At 38.5% G+C, this 21,113-nt stretch overlaps 1 protein-coding gene and 2 pseudogenes across 1 annotated transcript in view; 1 reads left to right on the top strand and 2 right to left on the bottom strand.

Annotated features, from left to right (window-relative positions):
* Nucleotides 1-20,539, bottom strand: part of HSDL2 (hydroxysteroid dehydrogenase like 2) — a 90,558-nt gene extending 70,019 nt beyond the window's left edge. The window contains exons 1-3 of the mRNA XM_077142100.1: nucleotides 20,212-20,539; nucleotides 6,884-7,047; nucleotides 5,834-5,932 (exon numbers count right to left, since the gene is read on the bottom strand). Coding sequence (XP_076998215.1) covers nucleotides 5,834-5,932; nucleotides 6,884-7,047; nucleotides 20,212-20,228 — 280 coding nt within the window. The 5' untranslated portion in view covers nucleotides 20,229-20,539. The remainder of the gene's footprint in view (nucleotides 1-5,833; nucleotides 5,933-6,883; nucleotides 7,048-20,211) is intronic.
* Nucleotides 2,746-3,454, top strand: LOC143667658 (UMP-CMP kinase-like; annotated as a pseudogene).
* Nucleotides 7,644-9,168, bottom strand: LOC143659562 (cyclin-dependent kinase 2-associated protein 1 pseudogene; annotated as a pseudogene).
* Nucleotides 20,540-21,113: the final 574 nt, after the last annotated feature.

Genomic DNA, 21,113 nt, shown 5'->3' with positions numbered 1-21,113 from the left:
GATTATAGGACATTAATTGGGCCACTTTTCTAGTAGACGGAGTCACTCTGGATAAAAGGCCATGCACATGAGTGTGGTTCCTGTTCCTTTCTCTTATGCATTAAGGACCAGATCAGTAAGGAAAAATAATTTTACATTCTCTTGCCTTTTCTTACATAGGCATTCACATTACTCTGGAAAAGGATGCCAAGTAGGCATAACATTTTGGACTTAAAAGGAACAGGACTCACTTGAGAAAGAGCCCTGAGCTCCAGTCCAGTACACCATTCCTGCATAGAAATTACCAGGACAAGCCAGACTAACAGTAAAGTACTAACTTGTTTCCCATTTGCCAATGTCCCTTCTGCATGCATACAGTTCTCCTGGGGGGAGTGGAAATGATCTGGGCAGGCAATACATATGGTCTGACATTACAGCCTTACCCAAACCTTAACCTCTGTCTTCTAGGACCTTAGGAACTAACTGAGGAATTAAGAAATACTAAGGTCTAAAGTAGTACAAAGTAAGGATCAAAGGAATGTTTCAGGAATTCAGAGGAAGAAAAATACACTTCTGAATAGTTGGCATGGTCAGGAAATCGATCTCATGAAGATGAGATGTAAGCATTTAGGATTTCAAAGAACAGAGAAGGGCAGCATTTCAGGAAGGACAAAGGTAGAGGGGTGAGCATTTAAGAGGAAGAGAAAAACAGAAAAGTTCAACATGAGGAAATGGAAATGAACTATTTGGGCTGGAGGAGGATGTTTATATAGGGGAATAGTAAGAATAGAATTAAAATGTCTGTTACAATCAGAGTGTGAAATATCTTGAAGGCCAATAAAGGTATCTGCATTTTATTCAACAGATTGCAACAAGTTATCAGATAATGGTTACCTCAAATGGGGAGAAGAAAGCAAATGGGATCTGTGTAATCATTTGGTTGGATGTATATTATTGTCAAAGTTCTAAATTTACTTTGGGTGGTAGATTTACAGGCATTAGTTACATTAATCAAAATAATTTTTGACAAAAAAAAATTCACCAGGGGAAAATGGCGGAGTAGGGAGCTTCAGGACTCAGACCTTCCACCCAAACAACTTATTAAACAGGCAGAAATTGTCTGAGGCAATTGTTCTGGGGCTCTGGAGGCCAGAAGAACACTATACAGCAACCAGGGAAGAGTAGGAGGAAGAGGCTGATGAACTACAGTAAAGAATAGTGGGTTATTTTAAAGCATATAACAAAGCTTCAGTGATCAAAAGAGCATGGGTCTGGCATAAGGACAGATATACTGACTGCATTAGTTTGCAAGCTGCTAGAATGCAATATACCAGAAATGGAGCAGCCTTTAAAAAGGGAATTTAATAAGTTACAAGTTTACAATTCTAAGTCTATAAAAATGTCCAAACTAAGGCATCCACGGAAAGACAGCCTAATTCATGGAAGGCTGATGGGTCTGGAACAGCTCTGCCAGCTAGGAAGTCATGTGTATAGTATCTGTTGGTCCTTTGCTCCTGGGCTCCATTGCTTTCAGGCTCTGTTCCTATGGGGGTTCCTCATTCTGCTTCTCCAGGGCCGCCTTTCATCTCTTGGCTTCCCTTGGCTCTCCCCAGGTTATGGCTTATTTAAATCTCATGTTTAAATCTCATGATGTCTGCTAGGGTCCAAACATCTCCAAATATCCATGTCTCTGTTTTCTAAATGTCGGCATCTGAGACACCTCTGCTCTGAAGTTTCTGTGGGCTCTGTTGTTTCTGAGATTTCTCCAAAATGTTTTCCCTTTTAAAGACTCTCGTAAACTAATCAAAACCCACCTGGAATGGGTGGAGTCAAATCTTCATCTAATCAAAAGGTCACACCCACAATTAGGCCTCTCACATTTCTATAGAGATAATCTAATCAAAAGTTTCCAACCTACAGTACTGAATCAGGATTAAAACAAATGGCTGCTTCCACAAGACTGGATCAGGATTAAAACATGGCTTTTCTGGGGTGCGTAATACTTTCAAACCGACACAATGGAATTGAACTGACAGTTCAGAAAGACCCTCACATCTATGGTCAATTGATTTTTGACAAGGATATCAAGTCCACACAAATGGACTAGGGTAAAGGGGTATATTGGCAGAACTGGATATCCATATGCAAAAGAATGAAAGAGGATCCCTAGCTCACACCATATACAACAATTAACTCAAACTGGATCAAACACCTAAATATAAGAGCCAGGACTATAAAACTTCTAGAAGAAAATGTAAACTGTCTTCAAGATCTTGTGGTAAGCAATGGTTTCTTAGACTTTACACCCAAGGCACAAGCAACGAAAGAAAAAAATAGACAAATGAGACCTCATCAAAATTTAAAACTTTTGTGCACCAAAGGTATTTGTCATCAAAGTGAAAAGACAACCTATTCAATGGGAGAAAATATTTGGAAACCATGAATATAATAAGGGTTTAATATCCAGAATAAATTGAGAAATCCTTCAATAAACAATAAAACAATAAAAAGATAAACAACCCAATTTTAAAAGGGGCAGAAGACTTGGATAGGCATTTTTCCAAAGAAAAGATACAAATGGTTAAAAAGCACATGAGAAGGCCTTTCTAGCTGCGGCATGGATGCCTTGGCTTCCTCAGGGACAGGTCTACTTAAGGGACAGGTACAGCTCACCCTTCTCTCTCCACTGCTTGTCTACCCTGCCCAGCACCTCCATTGCCCAGTCACTGTGACCTCTCTCTCTAGCATCAGGTCAATATGTGGTGCATGCTGAGTTGATGCCACCTCCAGCTGCTGCATGTCCTGGGCCTTGGCTTCCTGCTGTTGACCCGCTGGCCACTTCTCTGCCCTTGCTGCCTCATGACGCTCTTGGTTATGTTCACCCTCAGCGGCCCAGTGCTGGCAAGGGGATTGAGTGCAGCCACTGGCTACAGACACCTTTCTGCAGGAGAACTTCTTCATAATGCAACGAAGAATGCAGATTCACAGTATGGTGAACTTATTGAAAAGTACAGTTGAGATAACCATCAGCTTATTAAAAAGGGAGAAGAATCAGACAATGGCTGCCAATGCCCAAAAGAATAAATTCTTAATTGATGGGTTTTGAAGAAATCAACACAACCTTCAAGGTTAGAACAAGACCATGGAAGGGAAGGTGGTGATGGGTTTCGAAGAAATCAACACAACCTTCAAGGTTAGAACAAGACCATGGAAGGGAAGGTGGATGTAGCTTTCAATCTGTTTTTTGACTGTAATAATGAGATCTGTATTAAACGAAGTCTTGAGAAGGGAAAGAGTAGTGGTAGGAGTGATGACAAGAGAGAGATTCGAAAAGAGAATTCAGACCTATCTTCAGTCAACAAAGCCAATTATTGACTAATATAAGATAATGAGGGAAAGTCAAGAAAAAAATGCTTCTAAATTTGTTGATGAAGTTTTTGATGAAGTTGTGAAGATTTCTGACAAAGACGGCTAACCCTAAACCTGACAGCATCCTTGAAATCATGCATGAATACTGCTTTGACAGCTGCTATTCCAACCCCTTTTAAAGGCAATTTTAATCTTTTCACAATTTCATCTCAATTAATGTCAGGAAAGTAATAGGACAAATTAAAATTTTTGTCTTCCTTTTATTCTGTCATAGTGACAATAAGTTCAGGTTCAATTTCATCTTAGGTTTGGTGCTCACAAAACAAAGAAGGGTATTAGCAGTTCTTTCTTTTTATTCAAAAAGAATTACTCTTTTACATTCTGTGCCTTCTGTGAACAAAACTTTTTAGTATGTGTGTATATCCCTTTAGTAGTTATAACATGTTAGGATTAAGAATCGCCAATACATCTTTTTCTTGCAGGCTTTAAATTTCTAACCTGTTAAATGCATTTATGGACCAAGTTTTAAAGGAACTTTTTGTGCAGTCAGTTCTTGCAAAATATATTTGGTAAACAAATTCATAAAATGGATTCCCAGAAGTATTTAGTATTTATCAAATAACTGACCATTTCCTATAAAAAGGTAAGAAAACTTGTTTTACTACAACTTGTACAAAGTTGTGTGATGACATATTCTTTGCTTCCAGGGTTTGGGTTGGGAACACTGGGGTTCAGAGGTCAGCAGAATGTTCTGCTTTAATCTGACATAAATCTAAGGGTAGGAGACAAGCTTCACATATAATGACATGTTCTTTATGTTCTATTATATAGGTTATTAATGATTAAACTGGTCTTAACAAAATTCTTAGCAGTGAAACTTTGAAATGCATGTACTAGATTCCTGGCAAAATGATTCAGTCAGGATTTTAGTTAACACTTTTTTAACACTTTTTTTCCTCCCTAGATTAAACACAGGTTTAGTATAAAGTAGAGATGTTTATTGTTTAAACTTCTCATCTGTGGTTTATTTCCTTGAATACTTTTTTATATATAGTTATCTGTTTAGGTAGATTTAAAAATCATTGCACTTTGGTCAGAAAAATAACTAGATCATTAAAAAAGCATGTGAAAAGATGATCAACATGGCTAGTGATTAGGGAAATGCAAATCAAAAGCACAATGACATATCATTTCATACTCACTAGAATGGCCACTATTAAAAAATCAGAAAACTAAAAAATCAGAAAAGTGTGGGAAAGGATGTGGAGAAATAGGAACACTCATTCACTGCTGCTGGGGATCTGAAACGGCATAGCCACTGTGGAAGACAGTTCCTCAGAAAGCTAAGTATAGAATTACCATATGATCCAGAAATCCTACTACTAGATATACACTCAGAAGAACCGAAAGCAGACTCATCAGATATTTGCACTCCTATGTTCATACTGGCATTATTCGCAATTGCCAAAAGATGGAAACAACCCAAGTGTCCATCAACTGCTGAAGAGATAAACATGATGCAGTACATGTGTAAAATGGAATATTATTCAGCCGTAAACACAAATGAACATGATAACATGGATGTATCTTGGGGACATTATGTTGAATGAAATAAGCCAGACAAAAAAGGATGAATACTGAATGACCTCACTGTTATGAACTAGTTATAAGAGACAAATTCAAAGAGTTAGAATCTAGAATGTATGTTATAGATTGGGGTTAGAGAATGGGGAGTTGATGCTTAACTTGTACAGAATTTCTATTTAGATTGATGGCAAAGGTTTGGACATGGATAGTAGTGATGGCAGCATATTAGTGTGCGTGTAATCAACAGCACTAAACTGTGGAGGTGAATGTGGTTAACGGGGGAAACTTCGGGATGTATATTATTACTGGAATAAAAATTAAAAGATAAAACACAGGACCATACAACATGGTGAACTCCACTGTAGACAATGGACTATAGTTAACAGTACAAGAATGTTCTTTCATGAATTCATAACAAATACATGATAGTAATAAAACGTATTAATAATAGGATAATATTTGAGGAAAAAATACACCAAATGTAATTTATGGATGATAGATACCAGTACCCTTTTAATAATCTGTCATCAACTGTAACAAAGATAGCTATTGTTAAAAAAAAAAGAGTACAATTATTTTAAAAATGCTGTCATCAATTGTAACTAATGAGCCACATCAATGAAAGGTGCTGGGGGTGGGATGGTATGTGGGTATCCTAGTATTTAATGCATGACTGTTTTGTGAGACCACAACTTCTCTAATTAAAATATAAATAAAATCAAAATATAAAAGTTACCAGATGGTTTTAGCTTCATTTCTGGATGAGTAAATCCTCAACTCTGGGTTATATGCCAAAGATTTAGAAAATCAAAATGTAAAAATTTTTAAAAAATTAAAACATAGTTATACCTATATTTTAACAATATGCAATAATTATTTCAGAGTTAAGGTACTACACCTCCAAATTTCTCAACTGCTTTCTCCACTGCATCACTGATTTGTTGTTCATCTCTCACATCAACAACACATGGCAAGGCCTTCCCTCCAGCTGCTTCAACTACAAAAGATAAACAAAAATTCATTAAAGCACTCAAATATTATACCTATCATTATGACATAACAGTTGAAAGGGAAAAGTTACCCTATTTTGACAAAATCAACAGAAATAACTATGTCATATAACTACTAAAGATTGGACCCTGAAGTAGGACAGACTCAATAACTCATCCAGCTTCAGACTAGCCAGGTCAATGCTATTAGAAAACAAAAAAGGAAGGTAATTAGAAAAAAAAGCAACTTTTCATTACAGAAAATCTCAAAAACCAAGTATAAACATACAGTTTAACAAGCCACCATGACTCTATCCTTATCTTTAGTAATTGTTAAATGTTTTGCTGACAGTTTAATTTCGCTCTCTCCCCATTCATTTATTTGTTTTTTGTTGGTGTACTTTACAACAAATCTTAGAAATCATTTCACTTACAAATACTTCATAAGCATCTCTTTAACAAAACCATAATACTATTATCATAACTAACAAAACTAGCAATATCAGCTGAAACTAAATTTTTTAAGCCATAAAATCATTCTTAGTGCCCTCTCTCCTTGCACAATGCCTTGAATATAAGCACTCAATATTTGTGAACCGAAAGTATTAAAATAATGCTTTACAAATAGTATATAGAATAAATAGCATGTCAAGTTTTTCTCGAATTCTTTGCAGCGTCCACCCCTCAGATTCTCTCCTCTCTACTTCTTCCCCAACACCCCTGCTCCCAGCCAAGAACAGTGCCCGAGTGAGGCGTGATTTTTAACAGAAGTCTCTCATATCACTCAAAAGTGTTAGAGGAGAAAAAAAGTGACAAAGAAAATAAATGCTTACTTATTTAATCAAAGAATATTTTTAGTGAAGCTTTCATATAGCTATAACTAAACTCTCCAGCAAATTTCTATATATTGAAACCACTATGAGGACAGTTCATGAAAAGGCATTGTCATGCTGACTCACTTTCTTCAGCAGCAGTATAGATTGTGCCTGGAAGTTTGGGGTGTGCCTGGGCGGTCTTTGCGGCAATGACGATATTTGCTCCATCTTTTGCTGCTTTTAATGCAATAGCCTTGCCAATGCCACGGCTTGCACCTGTGATAAAAACTGTACAACCTGCTAGTCTCCTAAAACAGAACAAATGTGACTTCATTAGAAATCTTTCTTTCAACATTTTTTTATTGTGAAATATAACATATATGCAAAAAGGTGGTAAATTTCAAAGTACAGTTTAACAAGCAGTTATAGAGCAAATTTCAAAGTCTGATATGGGTCACAGTTTCACAATTTCAGGTACTCCCTTCTAGCTGTTCTAATACACTATAGACTAACAAGATATATTATTATAGTGATTCAGTAGTCACAATCTTCTGTTAAATCCTATCTTCTCTGTTATAATTCCTCCCTGTTATTTGATCCTTCTCCCAATCTTCAGGGGCATTTGGACAATGATTTCTAACGTCTTTATGTTGAAAAGGGGTGCTGACATTATGGGGTAAAGTGGTACAACCAGTTGATGTTCTTGGAAAGACTGCTGCCTCTAGGTTTCAGGGCTCATCTGGCATAGGAACAAAAAATTTTATTCTATTATACTACATTTCCTGCAGATTTTAGCTGATGTGTAGAAATCTAAATTATTTTTACTTTTTTTAATGAAAATAAGCTTTATTACAAGTAATAAATACATACAAAGATGCAAACAATTTTAGTCATTTTTTTTCCCAGACATTTTGATCAATTTACAGGAAACAACTGAAATCTACACAGTCTCAGTACAAAAATTTTCAGGAGTCCTTGTTGTTTTGCTCTTTCTTCTGCATTTATAACTTGTACACTTTTTAATTGTTTTCAAAGATCCAAGAGTCATGCAAATGTTTAAGCAAAAAAGAAAATATATTAAGCAGAATCTACACTATTGCCAAACTTGGGACTGGCTACTAAGTAAAACATGCTGTCAGTATTTACTAAGAACAGAATTTTAAAGTTGTAGTAGCTTATGAAAAGGAACAAAGAACAATTTAGTAACAAGCGTATTCAAAAAAAGAAGATGAAAGTGATACCGGTATCTTGAAGTCACACTAAATTTTGATGACAGATAACTTTTCCAATAATTTTTTAATTAATGCTTAAGGAAAAAAAAAACCTGGGTACTATTTAAAACACAAATCCTAATCAGTTGCAAAAATCTCTTCTCAAGCTTCACGTCTAGTCAGAGCCTAGTGAACCACTGGGGGGAAACAGGGAGAAATAAAAACAAACTTAACATTTTGAAAACAAGAGTTTTATCTGAACAAGGAAAATGAACTGCAGCTTTACATCCTGCAAAAAGAGAGAAAGCCTTCAAAGCCACCAAGGAGGCTAGGATCTGGCATTCTGTTCTGTTGTAGCCAAGCACTCCCAAACCAGTCCTCCAGCATGAACGATGCCTCGTTTCCGCCTCTCCGTGGCACTTCTGCTCTCCACATGGGTGGGTCTAATCTCTTTTCCCAAGTCTTTGATGATGGCCAGCAACTCAGCATATTTGCTTTGGGTACCTGGCTGTTCCCAGTTGCCTGTGTATAGCCAAGGGAGGGCAGCCCATAGTCACTCAGCAGCTGGCAGTACTGGAAGGACATTGCCGGCTGGTGGAAGAAGAGTAAACACTTTCAGCTCGAGAAAATGGTGACAAGTGGTACTCTTAAGCCCGCAGATCATTCCAGATGCCAAGGAGTGGCTCTTCCTCATCATTAGAAGGACTACCCTGAAATGATTTTCAATGAATTTCATGTGTCTGTCTGAATTTGGTGGGTTTTAGCCTTTTTTTTCTTTTTTTTTTGCTTGAGCCAGAGACTCCTTCAAGACTCTGATGACAGCAAGAGGGCTTCTCCCTGGGCATACGCCCTCTGGCATGCTTTCCTTATTTATTTATTTTTTTCTTTTGGCGGGGGATACATGGTTCAGGAATCGAACCCAGGTCTCCCGCATGAAAGGTGAACATTCTACCACTGAATGACATATGCATCCACTTCTCTTATTCACTTTTCTACTTCGCAATTTTGTTCAACTTTTCTTAATTCTAATAACATAGCTATATATTATTTTGGTTTTCTACATAGACAATCATATGATCTGCAAATAATGACAGTTTTCTTTATTTCATCACAATGCATTTACTTTTCCTTTCTTTCTCATGTCTTATTTACTAAAGGATATACTCCAAAAGAAGAAAAGTGTTTCTAGCAGGAAGAAAGGTCTGAGATGCAAGAAGTGAAAACCAAAAATACTGGTAAATAAGTATGGGAATCTAGTAAATATTTATAGAATAATAGTGTTTGTGGAGTTAAAAAGATAAAACTAATACATATTATTATATTAACATGACTAAAGTTGATGTGATTGGCGTTGAACTTTTCTAGGTCATTATATGGTTAAGGATGGTAAAATTTTACCGACTTTAGACTTAGGAAAGTTACATACACATTAAAACTGCTAGGTTGGAACAGGAGTCAAGATGGTAGCTTAGTGAGGAGGTGTGGGATTTACTTCGTCCTCCAGAGCAGCTAGTAAATAGCAAGGAAAAGTACAGAACTGTTGGGGACACATCAGTGACCGGACACACAGTGTACAACAGTCTGGACAAGATGGGCCAGCTGCGAGCCCACCCAGAATTGTAAGTCCCACAAGCCATAGCAGCGGCACCCCTTCCCCAAAGGCTGCTTCCCAGAGGGGAAAGGAAAGGGACTTTACTAGAAGCAAAGGGCACCAAGCTCCAATTTCCAGAATTAATCAACAAATGCTGACTACTAAAAATAGGCCCCCAGCTCAGCTGAACCTGGGGTAAAAGCTGAGGTTGCTGGGTTTTGCCCCAGCATAGAAGGGGCAGGGCTAATGGAAAAAGAAAAAGAAAAAAAAAACCAGAGGTTCCTTTTTTTTTTTGGATCGGACAACACAAAATACTTGAAAAGGTCTGGGCCCTGAAGAAAAAGAGGTGGCACATAGGATCTGGAGATACTCAGGGCAATGTGGCAATGTACCAACTTAAGCTCTTGACTGGCAAACCTGAGGAACGGAGGTCCCACTCTGAAAAGGAATTTTTTTCTTCTTCTTCTCTTTTTCTGTGGCTGTGTGTCTATAGCTTCACTGCTCTTTGGATACAACTGCAAGGCTTCTCAGGCACATGTAAAGAAGTACTTGCCAGGTCTCAGAAAAAGAACTTCACATATAAAAGGGACTTTTTAGCCAGGGGGCCCCTCAACTTCTTTTGCAGAACCAGATGTGGCAGCAAGATAGACATCACAAGGTTTGCATGTGAAAGGTGTTTGAGAGTCCCAGACATGCTAGGTCACATACACCAGAAGGCAACCTGCTTGATAACCCTTGTCAGTACATGCAGCTGCACATCAAAGGAGAGCAGTGCATCAGAACCCCAGCAATCAATCAGATCATAAGTTAACAAGCCTCCATCCAATCAAGGGACAGAACACTGACTAGTGGGCACCCTACCCTCCCAGCATAGTTTGCATGGTGTTTCCTTTAAAAATTCAGCTCTCAGAAAGAGAGCCCGAGCCATTTTCTCTTTTCTTTTGCTGGCTCCCCAGGCAGGAGCCATTTTCAGGCTCCTACCTGCTTTCTCCTTTCCACTCTCCCACCTGCTTTCTCCCCTCAATAAATCTGTTAAGCTTTGACTTGCTGTCCTGTGTGGAACCCTTAACGACTCCATGCCTAACAGTACTTCCTTCAAGCTTGTTAAACAGACATAATAAAGAATCCTAGTAGCTAAAGGGAAAATCACAGCTTGAGTCAAATACTTAATGTCCCCAGAATTCTCAGAGATATAACAAACATACTGGGTACTTAAAAGGGCTACAGTTATTAGCCTACTGCTGAGCTCTTGCTGAAGTTGAACAACGGATCCATGGAAGCTGTTTTAGTTTCCTTGACTGCTCAAGCAAATATTATGCAATGAGTTGGCTCAACAATGGAAAATTTACCAGCCCACAATTTTGAGACCAGGGGAGAGCCCAAATCAAGTTATCATCAAGGCAAAGACTGCTGCTCAAGGGCCAACAGCCAGTGACCCTTGGTCCTAGGTGCCTCTGTCATATGGCCATCCGCAAGATGGGATCTCCTGGCCCCTCCCCTTATTTTTCAGGTTCCACTGAACTTTGACTTCTTGCTTCCTGTAGTTTTCTATCTGTCTGAATTTCATTCTGCTTATAAAGGACTCTAGTAAATGAATCAGTAAGGCTCAATCTGATTGTGTTGTGCCATACCTTAACTGAAGTGACCTCATCAAAGGCCCTACTTATAATGGGCTCACACTCACAGAAATGGATTAAGTTTAAGAACATGTTTTTCTGGGGTATGCAGTTTCAAACCACCACATAGGTCATACAGCTCTGGCGTGACATCCCTGTTTTGGCACAGGTCACCTTGGACTCAATAACTAACATGAAGAGACCCAACAAGCCTCACCTGGTCAAATGGGAATGGTATTTTTAAGAGCATTGCTGGCCTGGTCCTGGTGGTAATTTGGTCTTAAACCAATAGGGGCAACCAGACTAGCAATGAAAACCTCATCACCCATAACCCCACCTGAGACAAAGCTATTGGCTCAATAGGATTCTCAATTCACAGAGGTTCCCCTAAATGCCTGGGCCTGGTTCACAATGGTTTCACTAAGTTGAAAGCTGGTGGTGTCCACTGGACGTCAACAGCCATCTAGCTCAAAGACAACTCTAGAAGACCAACTGCAACAAGGGCCAGGAAACACAATGGGCTGAATTGAAATTAGTCACCCTTGCCTTAGACAATACTCCAAATACTGCAAGTTCTTGCTGGGTATGCAGACAGTACAAGGGGCTGACCATGCTTCACCTGGGTCATTTCTTAGAGTTGTATCTGCAGTGCTGCTGGATGAGGTGATTTCTCCCTCCAGGACAAAGAGCTAACTGGTCATAAAACCGGGAGAGTTCCCAAGTTCAAGGTCCCTGCAATGCAAATCCATTATGTAATTTTCTACCTGGGCCTTTCAATGTTGCATCTTGTTGGATTTGGGGGGGGGGGGGGAATCAAAGCAAGCATAATGCTCATGCTGCCTGTTGTACTGCTAGTAACAAAGTCCTTTGTCTCTGATCCAGGAGTCTCATGTCTGCTGCCAACATCCAGAAAACAACAACAGGCAAATTGATTAGTTTGCACACAGGACAAAATCTCATATTCTAACAAGTACACTAAATATCATATTACTGTAGGATTTTCGTAGACACGCTTTAACAGGCTGAGGAAATTTCCTTCTGCTGCTAGTGTGAAAATTTTTATCATGATTTGAGTGTTTAAATGTTTTTCTGTATCTATTGAGATAAGATTTTTTCCTTTGTTTTATTAATATTGTATAAAACATAAATTGATTTTCAGATGTTAATCCAACCTTATATTCCTAGGATATGGTGTATAATCCCTCGGATATGGTGTATAATACTTTTTATACGTTGCTGGATTTTATTTGTTAACACTTTAAGGATTTCTGCATCTATGTTAATGAGGATTATTGGTCTGTGATTTTCTTTTATTGTGATATTTCTGTCTGGCTTTGGTATGGAGGGTAATACTGGCATCATAAAATGGTTGAATCATGTTTCTTCATTTACTTTTCTCTTCGTTTGTGTAGGATTGGCATTATTTCTTCCTTAAATGTTTGAAAATTTACCAGTTACCTAGGCCTGGAATTTTCTTTGTGGAAAGGTTTTTAATTACTAATTCATTTTCTTTACTTAAGTCAATTCAAATGTCTCATTTCTTTTTGAGTCAATTTTTTTTATAATGTATGACTTCCAGGGAATTCGTCAATTTCATTTAATTTGTCAAATTTGTTGGCATAAAGTTAATTATAATGGTCCTTTATTATCCTTTTTGATGTTTGCAGGATTTATTGTAATGTTCACTCTTTCATTCCTGATAATGTAACTTGTACCTTCTCTCTTATTTTCTTGATTTATTATGCTGGTTTGAAATGATATATGTACCCTAGAAAAGCCACATTTTAATCCTAATCCCATTTTGTAAAGGCAGCTGTTTCTTCTAATCCCTATTCAGTATTGTATGTTTGAAACTGTAATTAGATCATCTCCCTAGAGATGTGATTTAATCGAGTGGCTGTTAAACTGGATTAGGTAGAGGCGTGTCTCCACCCATCTGAGTGGGTCTTGATTAGTTTACTGGAATCCTACAAAAGAGAAAACATTTGGAGAAAGAGAAAGATTCAGAGAGAGCAGAGCAGAATGACATAGCCATGAGAAACAGAGTCCACCAGCCAGTGACCTTTGGAGATGAAGAAGGAACATGTCTCCTGGGGAGCTTCATGAAACAGGAAGCCAGGAGAAGAAACTAGCAGATGATGCCATGCTTGCCATGTGTCCTTCCAGATGAAAGAGGAACCCTGACCGTGTTCACCATGTGCCTTTTCAGATGAGAGAGAAACTCTGACCGTGTTCGTCATGTGCCTCCTCACTTGAGAAAGAAACCCTGAACTTCATCGGCCTTCTTGAACCAAGGTATCTCTCCCTGGATGCCTCAGATTGGACATTTCTATAGACTTGCTTTAATTGGGACATTTTCTCGGGCTTAGAACTGTAAACTACCAACTTATTAAATTCTCCTTTTTAAAAAGCTGTTCTGTATCTGGTATATTGCATTCCAGCAGCTAGCAAACTAGAACATTTATCTATTTAGAGCAGATTTATCCAACTGAACTTTCTAAGAGGATGGAAATGATGCTCCATATCTTCATTGTACAATATACAGAACCACTAGCCACATTTGGCTATCAAACCATTGAAATGTAGTTAGCAAGAATACAGGACTCAATTTGGAATTTTGTTTAATTTTAATTAATTTAAATTTGATTAGTCACATGTAACTAGCCAGTAACACTGGGCAGCACCAGTAGAGATCAGTCAAGTTTACTGATTTTTTTCCCTAAAACCAAAATATTAGCTTTACTGAACTTCTTTAATTTTTGGCTATTTCCTATTTCACTGATGTCATCTTTGATCTTTATTTTCTTCTTTCAACTTACTTTTGATTTAGCCTGTTCTTCCTTTTCTACCTTAGATCTTTGATTTTTAGAATGACATTCTCTTCTAATATAAATATTTGAAGCTGCAAAGTTTTCCTTTAAGCACTGCTTTAGCTGCATCCCACAAATTTTGATATACATATATTTTGTTTTCATTCAATTCAAGACATTTTCTAATTTCCTTTGTGAATGCTTCTTTGGTTCATGAGTTACATTTAGAAATGTGTTGTTTAATTTCCACGTATTTGGAGATTCTCAGATTTCTTTCTTAATGATTTCTACTTTAATTTCATTGGGGTTGAAGAACATTCTATGTATAGTTTCAATCCTTTTAAATGCATTAAGACTTCTTCTATGGCTTAGCATACACTCTATTCTGGCAAGTGTTCCAGTGTGCTTGAAAAAAAAGGTGCATCCTGCTGTTATTGAATGAGGGTTCTACAGACTATTAAGTAAGGTTGATTGACAGTATTGTTCAAGTCTTGTATATTCTTACTGATTTTCTGTGTACTTTCTCTATTAATTATTGAAAAAGGAGTACTGAAATCTCTAAACGCTGGATGTATCTATTTCTCATTTCAATTCTGCTAGTTTTTGTTAATATATTTTGGCACTCTTCAATTCTGATCCAACACCACAGGACTTGTCCTCTCCATCCACATTCCATATTTTATCTAACTTCTTTCACATTGAGAATCCTGGTTTCTAACAACACCAGTATTATTTATTTATTTGCTCCATAATATAAGGCGTTCACAATAGTATTTGAATTAGTATACCTATACACTAGCAACAATAAATTTACCGTGTCAGGCTCATGATTTCTTCGCAGTTCTTTTTATCTTCAAACAAATCCCTCTGAACATGTATGGTCAGATTACAATGTCAAAAATTAATTGAATTAGATCTTTTCCTTTACTGTTTGAGTGTATAATTTTTCTTTTTTCCTTTTTTTCCTTTTTTATACAAAACGTAGTATACACAGAGTATTAAACTGATTTTTTAAGTTAAATATTTAGATAAGAATTTCCAAACTACCGCTTTAAAAAGCCCCAGTGAAAAGCAAATCAAAACCACAATGAGATAACATCTCCACCCACCAGACTGGCCATTATCAATAAAACAGAAAACGACAAGTGCTGGAGAGGATGTAAAGGGACACATTTATCCACTGTTGGTGAGAATGTAAAATGGTACAACTGCCGTGGAAGGCAGTTTGGTGGTTCCTCAGGAAGTTAAGTATAGAATTTCCATATGATCCAGCAATATCAATGATACAAACCATTGCTAGGTATCTATTCAGAGGACATGAGAGCAAGGACACAAGTGGACATTTGCACACTAATGTTTGTAGCAGCATTATTTACAATTGCCAAGAGATGGAAACAGCCCAAATGTCCATCAACAGACAAGTGCTAAACAAGTTGTGGTGTATATACATATACATATACATATATATATATACACAATGGAATATTACACAGCTGTAAAACAGAATAAAGTCATGAAGCATGTAACAATGTGGATGGACCTTAAGGATATTATGCTGAGTGAGATTAGCCAGAAACAAAAGGACAAATACTATATGGTCTCACTGATATGAACTAACATTAATGAATGAACTCTGGAGGATTTCAGTTAAGAACAGAGGTTATGAGCAGATAGAAATAGGGCAGAGGTTGGGTAATGGGCGCTGAAGGGATAAAGATTGTACAACAGGACTGACTGTAAAAATTCAGAAATGGATAGCACAATACTACCTGATCATAGCACAATAATGTAAGTACACTGAATGAAGATAAATGTGAGAATGATAGAGGGAGGAGGGCTGGGGGCACATATGAAACTAGAGGGAAAGATAGATGATAATGATATAAAATGGTATAATATAGGAATGTCTAGAGTGTACAATGACAGTTTCTAAATGTATAAATTAAAAAATGTTTTTGCATGAAAAAGAAAGGAATGTCAATATTGCAAGGTGTTGAAGACAGATGGTCATTCATATTTTAAAACTTCAACTTCTGGTGAGACTAAAGCAAGAAATGTTTATTTGGTACAAAATTAAGTATTGACTAGTGCATTTCCTAATTTAATGTACATGGACAGTTTAATTGAACACCATAAGTACGTGGTGCCTTGAATAGGGCATGAGATTTTGTAGGTTTGTCCAGGTTAGTGTGATGCCCTGATAAATCCCAGAGTGATGTGAACAGTGAATAAAGAAGTTTTAACAAAGTCCCCTTGGGGAAATGGGGAGAAAGGGGAAAAATTAAGCTTCTGCATTTGGAGAATTCCTGATATTCTCACAAGCAGTAGGGACAACCAAATCAATAGGCCGACACCTCAATCTTGGGGTTTGCCCCTATGAAACTTATTCCTGCCAAGGACAGGCTAAGCCTACTAAAAATTAGGCCTGAGAGTCACCCCCAGAGAACCTCTTTTGTTGCTCAATGTGGCCTCTCTCTCTAAGCCAATTCAGCATGTGAACTCACTGCCTTCCTCTCTATGTGGGACATAATTCCCAATGTGTGTAAATCTCCCTGGCAACATGGAACAGGAAACCTGGAATAAGCCAGGATCTGGCATGAAGAGATCTAAAAAGCGTTCTTGACCAAAAGGGGGAAAAGAAAAATGAGACAAAATAAAGTTTCAGTGGCTAAGAGATTTCAAACAGAGTCGAGAGGTATCCTGGAGGTTATTCTTATGCATTATATAGATATCTCTTTTTAGTTTATGGTTTATTGGAGTGGCTGGAGGGAAGTACCTGAAACTGTTGAGCTGTGTTCCAGTAGCCTAGATTCTTGAAGACAATTGTATATAGAGATATAACGTTTACAATGTGACTGTGTGATTGTGAAAACCTTGTGTCTGATGATCCTTATATCTACGGTATAGACAGATGAGTAAAAAATATAGATATAAAATAAATAATGGGGGGACAAAGGGTAAAATAAATTGGGTAGATGGAAGTACTAGTGGTCCATGAGAAGGGTATGGTATATATGAATTTTTTCTTTTTTCTTTTTCTTTTGCTGGAGTGATGCAAACATTCAAAAAATCATAATGGTGATGAATATACAACTACGTGATGATATTGTGAGCCACTGATTGTACAACATGTATGGAATATTTTTATGTCAAGAACATTAGCTTATATGTTAAGTTTTTACAATAAAAATATTAAACAACAACAACAACAAAAAGTCCCAGCCCTTTACCTTTGGTACAGCTGGACTAGTTCCTAGTAGGATAGAGGTCATTCTCCTCCTCACTCTCAGTCCCAGGCATCAGCAGAAACAAATGCAAAAGCAGCTTCTTCCATAACCTGAAGCTGAATTTTCACTAAGGTACAATTCTAGCTCAAAAACATTGGAATCAAAGCTCCTCAAAGAAAGGTCCTGAATTTCACCATACAATTGGTAAATGCCTAACATGTGCTAATGTAGAGCTAACCTGCATTTCTGTTTACTAAATTCTAGACTTCAAATTGAGGTAAATGTGATGAAATTTTGCTATTTTGAAAAAGAAAAACTATTTTTTTTAAATACACATTATTCTAAAGTTCATTTGGAAAAATACATTCAAGAATACCCAGAGAATGTGTGAAAAAAAAATCAAAATGAGGAAGGAATTAGCCTTCCCAGATAGTAAAACAGTTTATAAAACTAAAGTAATTAAAGTAGTCCGATACTGATGTAGACAGACCAAAGTAACAAGACAGGAAGTTCAAAAATAGATCCCTAGGTATTAAAAAATTTAGTAAATGATAGAGAAGGGAAGAGATAACTATTCCCTCAATGCTACTGGGACAACTAGACAATCACCTGAACCAAAATGATGTGGACTTCCTAACTCACTTCCTGTACCAAAATATATCTCAGATGAAAAACCTAAATGCAAAAGAATAAAATCACAAAAATGCTAAAGAAATCTTACCCATTTAAAAATCTTACCCATTTAAGCCAGACTTATATGCTTGTACACGCAAAAACTTTAAATATTGATAAATTCTGACTTCACAAAAACAAACATTTCTGCTAAGCACATAGCAAAATCAAAATCAAGAGGGACTGAGGAAATTATTTGTAAAACATACAATAAAGAACCAATTTTTTTATACACAGAGCTCTCAGAACAATAAAAAATCTAATTGTTTAAGTCAGGCAAAGCAAAAGATACACAGATGGCTTAAAACCAGGGCTTCTCAACGTCAGCTCTACTGACATTGTTCTGGTGGGCTGTCCTTTGTAACTGCAGGGTGTTTATCAGCATCCCTGGACTCTACCCACTAGATGTCAGTAGCACTCCCCCTCCACTGTGACAATCAAAATTGTCTCATTATTGCTAAACACCCTGGGGGGGTGTAAAAATTGCACCTGGTTGAGAACTGTTTTAAAAATATAAAAAGCTCTTCATCCTCACTCATGATGAAATAAATTCAACTTTTTAACTAAAGTGAGGTGCCATTTTATTCTGTGATTATTTAATCAAATGTCTCGCTGTTTGTCAGCATGTTAAGGTTGGGACATCTCATTTATTCTTCTGGGTACGAAACCTCTTTGGAGAAATTTCTGGCAATATCTATCAAACATTAACGTGCATTATATTCTTTGATCCAGCAATTTTATTTCCAGGAATTATCCTACAGATAAACTCCCATATGTGCAAACAGATGAATATAAGGATAGTCCTTAAGAAAGAGAGGGAATAACAAAAAACTGGAAATGATCTGGTACCCAGCAATAGGGCACTGGCCTAATAAATTATGGTACATCCAATAATAGGATACTAAGCAACCATCAAAAAGAGGAGGAAGAAAAGAAAAGTGAAAAAAATAAAACAAAAAAAATTTTTTTTTAAAAGAGGAGGAAGGAGAACAGTTTGGTGGTTGCTCAAAAAGTTAAACACAGAACTGTTATATGACCAAGCAATTACACTCCTAGGTATATACCCAAAAGAACTGACAGCAGGGGTCAGAAATTTGCATACTAATGTTCACAGCAGCATTATTCACAATAGCCAAAAAGTGGAAGCAACCAAAGTAACCATCAACAGATGAATGGATAAACAAAATGTGATATATCCATACAATGGATACTATTCAGCCATTAAAAGGAATGAAGTCCTGACACCTGCTACAATGTGGGTGAAGCTTGCAGACATCATGTTGAGAAATACGTCAAAACAAATATTGTATGATTTCACTTACATAAAACATTTAGAATAAGAGATTACCAGGGCCTGGGAGTGGGTGGGGGAGTTAGTGTTTAATGGGTAGTTTCTGTTTGGGGTGATGAAAAAATTGGGCAAAGGGTAGTGATGATGGCACAGCACTGTGGACATGATTGGTGTCACTGAATTGTGCGCTTCAACATGGTTAAAACGGCAAATTTTATGCTGTATATGTTACCAAAATAAAAAAAAAAAGAACAGGAAAAAATAAAAAGGAGGAGGAAGCTCTCTCTATATTGACAAGCTTTGTTCCAGACATATTAAGTATAAATATCAAGGTCCAGAGTGATGTTTGCTACTCTCTAAGGTGGTGTGTGTTGGAAGAGGGACATACAAATTATGTTTATAAATGCAAATTATATCTTTAGAAATATTAAGTCGCTAGGGATCTAGGTGTTACAAATGGGGGGACTCACTTTTTACAGTACACTCTTTTGATCTATTTAAGTCTTTTGGCCATGTGAGTGTAGGTTTCAAACAAACTACAGAATGGACATGTCAGCTCAAAATACCCAAACTGAAAGACTAGATTAACTTGTTACTAATTTGAAAATCACTTTCTAAACAGCCCATTATGTTAGTACTCCAGAATAGAGCATTCGGAACAAACCGAGGCACAGTAAGGTGCAAAGATCTTCCCGTGACCTTTCACTTAGAATTTGCACGCATTCAACTGGACACGCAGCTAACGCTAAATCCAAGGGGGGATTCACAGTAGGGCCAATGGCGTAACCCACTTTCGGTCCTTTTTCTGTGGAAGAGGTTTTTACAAGGTTGTTGCCCTGCAATACGCAACTCTGAGTACTTTTCACGTGTCACTGCAAACTCAAGGTATACTGCATCCGGCGCGAACCAGAGTTCCAGGGTGAGCCACCGCGCCGTAGCGACTTCCTTTACCCTCCCACTGCCCCGGCCGGGGCCACCCGCGAGCTCCACAGCTGCACGGCGCACTCCGCCCGGCCGGCTCTCGGTCTCCCCAAGGTGCCTCCAACCCCCTTACCCGGTGTTGGGTAGCATGGCTCTCGAAGACCCGAAACCGCGGTAACGACGGAGACGACGAGCAAACAGTGAGAGGTGGGCCTTTTCTCCACATTTAGCCCCCACCCCTGGACCCCGCCCCCCGAGGCCCCGCCCCGAGGCTTGCGGGGGATGGGCGCTCGGAGAAGAGGGAGATCGCTGAGTGCGCCTGCGCACGCAGTAGGCCTCCCGGGCGCTCGCTGCTTGTTTCCACCTCTCCCTAGCCCGGAAAAAGCGGCTCCCTGCGCAAGCGCCTTGAGAAGTAATTCCGCCCCGCCCCTCGCGCGGCGCCCTACGGTGACAATTGGTCTCCCGCCCGCGCCTCGCGCACTGGCGCGTCAGTCGCTGCGCGCACCCTTTCCCTGCGGGAGAGGGTTTCCTCGTCGCTGCACGGTGTTCCCTCGTCGGCTCGGGCCGCCACAGTGGCGGCCTGAGGGCTGCGCTAAGGACCTGTGCGTTGCTGTGCGAGTTCTCCTCAGCAGGCCCTGACCTCGGGCACTTTGACTCTCGGTCTTCTTCACCTCCACGGCCGTGGCTGTAGGAGCCTGCCTCGCCGCGCGTGCTCCCTCGCAGTCCTTGCTTAGTACCGCTTTCCCTCGGCAGAAATGTACTTTCTGCCAGAAGCCGGCCAGCGTCGCATTTCGGGTCGGGACTCACTCCAAATCTGTGCTAAAGCGGTCCTAGCCCTGGGCTCGTTTATAGATAGCCTAGCGGTGAAGGGGCCGCTTTGGAAACAGATCTCCTAGTTGTAAAAGTTTAATCTCATAGCAAATTCTGGTTTTTCTCTTCTTGACCCATATCTCGGCAGTAAAAGCTGTGAAGAAAATTTTTGGAATGAAGTTATATTCTGGAATCCGTTAAAGCTTCTGCAAGTATCGCAACTAC

The sequence above is a fragment of the Tamandua tetradactyla genome, chromosome 2 (genome assembly GCF_023851605.1).
Source record: "Tamandua tetradactyla isolate mTamTet1 chromosome 2, mTamTet1.pri, whole genome shotgun sequence".
Classification (NCBI taxonomy): Eukaryota; Metazoa; Chordata; class Mammalia; order Pilosa; family Myrmecophagidae; genus Tamandua; species Tamandua tetradactyla.
This window is presented reverse-complemented; position numbering and strand designations above follow the sequence as displayed.